This window comes from Merops nubicus, unplaced genomic scaffold (assembly GCF_000691845.1).
Source record: "Merops nubicus isolate BGI_N331 unplaced genomic scaffold, ASM69184v1 scaffold5262, whole genome shotgun sequence".
NCBI classification, from domain to species: domain Eukaryota; kingdom Metazoa; phylum Chordata; class Aves; order Coraciiformes; family Meropidae; genus Merops; species Merops nubicus.
In genome coordinates this window covers 112,848-119,637 of record NW_008594148.1, presented here as the reverse complement: position 1 = coordinate 119,637, position 6,790 = coordinate 112,848, and the positions used below count along the sequence as shown (strand labels likewise).

At 40.0% G+C, this 6,790-nt stretch overlaps 1 protein-coding gene across 1 annotated transcript; it reads right to left on the bottom strand.

Annotated features, from left to right (window-relative positions):
• Positions 1–3,040: 3,040 nt before the first annotated feature.
• Positions 3,041–5,783, bottom strand: LOC103768505 (fatty acid-binding protein, liver). Its single transcript, XM_008935647.1, has 4 exons — positions 5,717–5,783; positions 4,574–4,746; positions 4,219–4,308; positions 3,041–3,149 (listed from the first exon to the last, which is right to left on the bottom strand). Exons 1-4 carry the CDS (start codon positions 5,781–5,783, stop codon positions 3,099–3,101), a joined length of 381 nt encoding a protein of 126 aa, XP_008933895.1. The 3' UTR covers positions 3,041–3,098.
• Between the last annotated feature and the right edge of the window lie 1,007 nt (positions 5,784–6,790).

The following is a 6,790-nucleotide window of genomic DNA, read 5'->3' as shown; positions in this document are numbered from 1 at the left end:
AGGAGAGGGAGAGGAAAAGGAGAGAGATGGAAAGAGAAAGAGAGGAGGAGAGGAAAGGGAAGGGAGAAGATCCTTGTGGTCCCTTCCAACCCTGACAGATGATCTGTTTTAGCAGAGGACTTAATGGTTGGACTTGATGATCTTAAAGGTCTTTTCCAACCTAAAGGATTCTATGAGTCTAAGAAGGAAAAGGTGCCTCACACAGGCACTAGCCCTTTTTTTTTTTTTTTTTTTTTTCTCATTTTTTTTCCTAAAGCTATTTGCATGATGAGAACAGTAAAGTAGGTAGGTGGAGAGTTGGTGTCTGAACACCTTAATGTGTGACTGGCCCACAGGTATGTGGGCAGGTTAATCGCAGATCTGTGGCTGCTCAGGCTTGATGAAGGTTTCAGTGTCTGGGGCTTTGCTGGTATGAGGAGTTTCCTGTGAGCTGCAAATGGGAGAGAAAGGCTGGATGCAGTCCTGATGGCTGTTACTAGTGTATTTTCAATTATTTCATTGTTAATGGCTGGATATGAATGAAAATTCTGGTGGGTGGACACTGCTGTTCATATCCTGTCAATCTCATACTCTGAATTGTCTGACATCTCAACAGGGTTTGAATGACAGATGAAATTCAATTGCTGACACAGGAGGTGCATGTCAACTGCATCTGCTGCTCTTCCAGGAGAATGTGCTCAGTGGTCTGTGTTCAGACCTCTACTCTGCATTTAATATTTGCAGCTACCATTACTCTATACTAAGTATGCTAAAAACAGGTTGAGTTTGTTACCTTGTGCAGTATATACATAGATCTGCTTGCACAAGTCATCAAACAAAAACCAAGCCAAGAAAGCACTTTAGAGTCTGAAGTTGTGGTGGGAGTGTGTGACACAAAGCAGGAAAATTCCTTTCTGTAGGCATTGTGAAAAACAATGGAATCACTAAGAAATGGAGTTTGGTGATGGATAAAATACTTTGTGCCAGGATTGTCTGTTTAGAGTGGTTTGAATTGAAAAATAAATAGTTTTGAACAAGAGCCAGATAAGACTATAAATGATGTCATGAAGTCCTTTGCAAGAAAAATCAACTTGGTTTTGTGGAAGGGTGGATCCAGTACTGTCCAAGCCTTTGGATTACTTTGGGCAGTGAGGCCTGGTTCACAATCTGATCAAAATCCTTCACCTTTTAACTGCTTCCTCTTAGGAACTGCACTGAATATTTCACCTGAGTCTGAGGTAGTGGAGGAATGTTGCCATTGGATTGAAGAGATTGGTGCAGTTGTTGGAAATACTCACTGCAATTGTCAACTAAATAAGGTGAAGTATTCTGTTAAGAACTTTTAGTGCTTTCAAGTTAAAATAGTTCAGCATTGATTTAAGTTCTGTGTAGGACTAGTGTGATTTTAGTGGGTAGTATCTACAATGAACTGCCTCTGTATAGCAGCTGTCACATGTTGAGGTTGGACTCTGGTGTGTTGAATACAGAAGAAGTGAATTTGCAAGGCTCATGTCAAGGGAGCAGGGAAATACTCGAGGAGTCATTGAACCAAAATAAGACCTTAATGTTTCTTTTAAAACCAAATGCACACTCACTTTGCTTTAACATCATTCCCATTTTGTATCATAACGTATCAAAGTGAATAATGGCTTTGTAACAGGCTTTAAAAGTGTAGTGTTCAGAGTTATTAATTATGGGAATTCAGGAATAAAATTTGAGAAGTATCTCCTGTTTTGCATCCTACAACTTACTGTTTACTTCAGTGACCAACAGGACTTGGTCTTTGAAGACTAACTGTGAATTTACTGCTGGAAAACCACTCTGTTGTGTAGTGTTCCATGGTGTAGTTAGCAGCAGTTACCCAGCAACTCCCAAACAAAAGTGTTTCAAGCTCTTATATGGCTTTTTGTGGTACAGATGCCTTAAAGCAGCTTCTCCCTGAGCTTCACCAGTGCCTTGATTTCTGGTCTGTTGATCTTATTTATGTCTCACTCACATGGAATTTAATTTAGGCTACAAAATGTACTTAGAACTGCCTGGGCAGCAAAATGTGCACAATGATACGTGCGTGGTTGCACCAGGACTCCCCATGAGGCCAGCCCTGCCTCGGGGTGAGAACACACTGCCCAGATTGCTCCTGTCCTGCTGCAGGCTCTCACAGGCAGCCTCTCCCATCACACACTGCTCCCCTCCGGGCACAGGGAGGTGGAGGCTCAGCACTCTTCATTGGAATCCAGCGTCCCCATCAGGATTTTAAACGGCATCATCAGTGCAGCAACATTTTCTGTGGAGGTTTTACACCCGAGAACAATGCTAACAGATCTGCAGGGACTTAAGTATGAGCTAGGCCTGCTGATAGAGCAGAAGGCTCTAATTGGCAGAGGACAGAGAAATGGTTACAGCCATGGTCCCTGTGTGTTTTGTTCTTCAGCAGAGGGACATAATCTGAACATAAATGGTTTATTTTATTGAAGCTTCACAAATCTGTGACAAGCAGATACCAGGAGTACATTGCACATTGGAAGTGTTCAATTCCCTTTGTTCTGGGAGTGCCTCATTCTTGTTTAATTGTACTCTTGTGTACTTCAGTTTAAGAGCAGTCATTCCTATTACTCGTAATTGTTTATGACTATTAAATACTTAATAGCTTTGAAAATATTACTCTTTCTGTTCCTGCTAAAGACACGTGGTGCAGATCAGCTAAACAAATGTCTAATTGTTCTTGGCTAGATTATAGAGAAAAAGGGATTTAGTAGAAGACCAAACTTTATTAACAGGCAAAGAAACCAAAGCTGAATACGTTCAGTGAGTATGTAACAGAACAAGAATCTCTTATATCAGGTTTTGTCCACTTCTGAGGATTATTATGAGAGTTCATAATTTTCCAGGTAACGTCCAGGTTTGGTTGTCTGGGAGGCACTTCTGTGGCTTTGAGTGCTGGAGAGGTCTGGAAATGTCCTTGGGGAAAACAGTCTTCTAATAATGGGGAGTGATGTGTATGTGAGAGTAGAAATCATAATTCTTTCTGTACTGTTTTTTCAGATGACAAAGATGATGCCTTGTGGAAGCTGCACTTTGTTTCAGGTATGTAAAGATGTCCCAAAGCAGGTGATCTGCCTTTAAACTCTCTTGCTTTTCCTGACAAGTGTTACTCCACCAACAGTTATAGTCTGTAGAAGAGATACATGCATAACTTGTCTTTCATTTAAACTTTAGGAGATCTGTTTATAGCTAAGTAGCCAAAAGTTTTGTGATTCATGTAAAAATCCATCTTATTCCACAAGCAAATACGTTTCCAGTATCTGACTGTAAATATGTGTATAAGATGCATACCAAGGAAAAATTTTACAGCACCTGTTCTGAAGATAGAAAATCTAAATATAAACCCCATCATCGACCACATTTTATCTCTGTTTTAACATGTATGCTAGATGCTGCCAGAAAGATCTGCTTCCTGTTAGAGAAACCTACTATCCCAGATAGTGATGGGTTCTTTTGCCTCCTGTATTGTTTATTTAATGTCAGAAAAGTGTTAGAAATACTCAGAATGATCTTAGGACATTGTAATGTGCAAAACGTATCCCTTCAGTGTAATTAGCTGTCATCCTTGTAGTAGTGTTCATGCAAGTAGATGCTTCTGAGAAGCCTAAAGAGTTTAACTCCACAGAGAAAAGCTCTTTGTTAGTAATGGACAATTTAGAACTAACTAAAGAACTCTGAAGAATTGTAGGTGGAATGAGTGTGTTGTAAATTTTCAGGTTTGAGTCAGCCTTTCAGTCCTTTTCAGAGGTAATGCTGTGGGTAATGCTAAGGGTGGAAGAGCTGCTAGAGTGATCTGGAGGAATTCATGAGGAGTCTTTCTAAACATGCTGGGCACCTACAGCCCTTCACACTTCAGTGCCTAGAACTGGCCCCAGGATAGTGATTAATAAAAAGATTCATTGAGCAGGCTGCATTAAATATTTCAGCAATGTTTAAAGGAGAGTCTTCTAAGGCAGTTGGTTTTAGTAAGGAACAGGAATAATAAAGGATACTGGTGGTATTTTCTACTAACTGTGGTCAGTTTGAAACACTAAAATTCAGTATCTGCAGATTTAAGCACCTGCAAGGAATTCTGCAAGTAATGTACTTTGGGGGCCAGGATTTGTTTAAGGTATGAGCTTACAGTAAGAGCTAATCAAAGGAGAACAGTTTTTCCTTTGCCTTTTTTAAACTGTGCTATTATTTTCTAACACTTACCTCCACCAATTCATTTCCTTTAATTTCTTGCTCATGGGAGAATTTTTCTGATTTGCACACAAGCTTCCCATTTGCCATGGTCACAGTACACTGTTGAGGCAGATTTAAAAATGATAAATAACTTTAGACTTTTGAATTCAGTTAAAGTAGAGGACTACAGAGTTAGGAAATAAATGATATGAGTGTCTCATTATCACATCTACTAATTTAAACTGGGGACCACAGCATTTAATAGGAGCTTTAGAAGAAATGCTTCTGTTTGTTGATGGAAATGGTGCAGTTCAGCTTCACTCTTGCACAGAAACTGAAGTGGAGGGGTGACTGAAGGGGTGCCCCCACTCCTGCAGCCCCTTACCTTTAGCTTTCTGCCATCCATGGTGGTGATTTCAGCCTCTTTGCCGAGCGTGAACGAGTTAGTTACAGATTGCTTGGGGGTTTTTGATGTCACAACAAAGTCATCTCCTTTTTGTTTTATTTCAACAATAGGCTTAATGTCTTTGGCCATTTTGATAAGGTCATCTGGCAATGCTGTGAGAAAGGCAAAGAAGGACTTTTTCTGTTAAGAAGTAGTGTGTTGATAGGAAATAGTAAGTTCTTTTCTCTGATAAAGGTGCAAAAGATGCAGACCAATAATAGAGAGAGATGTCCAAGCTAAAAAGCAAATCCTGTTTGGGATTTCTCACTTCTCTATGAGCATATTGTTTTGTTCCACCTAGTCAGTATAGATTTTGATACTATATTGGTTAATCTTGTGTCAGAATATGTATTTTTTCCTTCAGTACCAGCTTGCACATTTCTTCACAAGGAAAACCATGGCTGTATGAGTGTTTCCCTCTCCTCTCCTCAGGGAGGTTGGACATAGGGGTTGTCTGGTTAGTCAGAGCTGCAGCAGCACAAGTAGCCTCAAACTGCCTTCTTGGGGTGTCTCCAGCAGGATTTGGGAGTTAGCAGGAGAGGGGTTGCTTCAGGCACCATATTGTTGGACTAGACTGTTCAACTGTAACTGGGTTTTATTCTGCTGAACATCTCTTATTTACACATTTAACAGCTCCAATGTGAATGTTTTGTCAAGCTTGTAAGTGCATTTTTATACTGTAGACACCAACTAAGCTAATTCCTTACTGACTGCTAAACATGTATCACAGGTATCAATCACTAGTGCTGTAGGAGGTGCCTGTACTACTAGTAGAAAACTGTAAATCCACATACACCATTGACAATTCTAGTACAATTTACTTACAAAGTTATGTGTTAATCAAAACAAGTGATTTTTAATGTACCTCTTCTTTCATGAGGGACTCATCTAATGTTGAGGTAGGGATTTGGGGGTTATCTGCAACCTCTCTACAGCAATTTGTACAATTTTCAGCATCTTTGCATTTCCAGATTAGACATGACAGACTTACCTGGGAGGGGGTGGAAATACAGCAGTAAAAGATGCCATGCAAAGTGTGTGTTGGAATCTGAGCAAATCATTCCCAAAGTGAGAGGTGCTTACCCAGAGCTTTCAGAAATGCCTCGTAGTTCTCCTGAGCATAGACCTGCCAGGTGCCATCAAAAGCCATTCTGGGTGCCAGGGTGCTCCTTAGGGCAGTGATGCCAGCAGGAAAGTCAGGGCTCCCCCTGGGCATTCCAAAGCTATATATGGAAAGGGGAAGACCAGCCCAAATTGTGAGAGGACTGACTAATTATTAACCATGACATAACAATTATTAATCATTTATTTGTTCTTAATGATCATAACCTCTAGTTCATTCTGCTTTGTAGGAAGTCTCACCTTGACCAGCTGGTTTGGGCTGTAGTGTTACTGGGAGTTACTAAACTCAAGTAATTCTTCAGAATTGTTGTCTTGTGTTGCAGTTTGTTTTCTTTTTGTTCACAGCTTCTATGTTTAATCCATTTGCTGTGTTTTGGATAGAATTCTTCCATTAAAATGGCATAAATTACAATCAGTGTGAGGTAATTACTGCCTTACAGCAGGAACTTCCTAATTAACACAATGTTCCTTACTATGGACACTTGAATCTTAAATGGTGGGAATAAAATCCACATCTATTTCTTCCAAAATTATGGGCCTCCAATTGCTTGAGGACAGGGAAAATCGTGTTGGGGTGGGACAGTCACTTAGGACTTTATCCAGTAGATGTCAGTAATGTGCATCTAAAGCTGTATTAAATTCAGTTTATGATTATTATTTTTAATAATCCCTGCATATATAGGAGATTAAAGGTAAAATAAACCATGGAACATTGCTTGGAGCCTGAAATGCAAGAAGTAAGTAGGATGTATTCTTTTTCTTTTCGCCCACTGCACCAAGAATTCCTCACTCATAACTCTGGAGTGATATTCCTTGCTGCCTGTGCAAGCACGACTGTTGGTTTTGGAAGACATTCCTTGGATTATGTGTCTTGCAGTTCTATTGCTTAATTCAAACAGAGCCCATACCCCAGGGGTAGGTGACCTTTCCAAGGTAACTTCTATTACTCCGTAGCTGTCAGTAGTTCTTCTGTTTAAATAGAAATCTGGTGCTGAACTTTTTCTGACAGATTCACACCACTTTGGTTTAGTATGT

Bases quoted from the DNA above. Each gene is read 5' to 3' on its own strand.
- LOC103768505 (XM_008935647.1), bottom strand. From the start codon at position 5,783: ATGGCTTTTGATGGCACCTGGCAGGTCTATGCTCAGGAGAACTACGAG. The intron at 4,747-5,716 runs GTAAGCACCTCT...CCTTTCTCACAG, and splicing joins GGCATTTCTGAAAGCTCTGG to CATTGCCAGATGACCTTATC. The intron at 4,309-4,573 runs GTAAGGGGCTGC...CTGCCTCAACAG, and splicing joins TGGATGGCAGAAAGCTAAAG to TGTACTGTGACCATGGCAAA.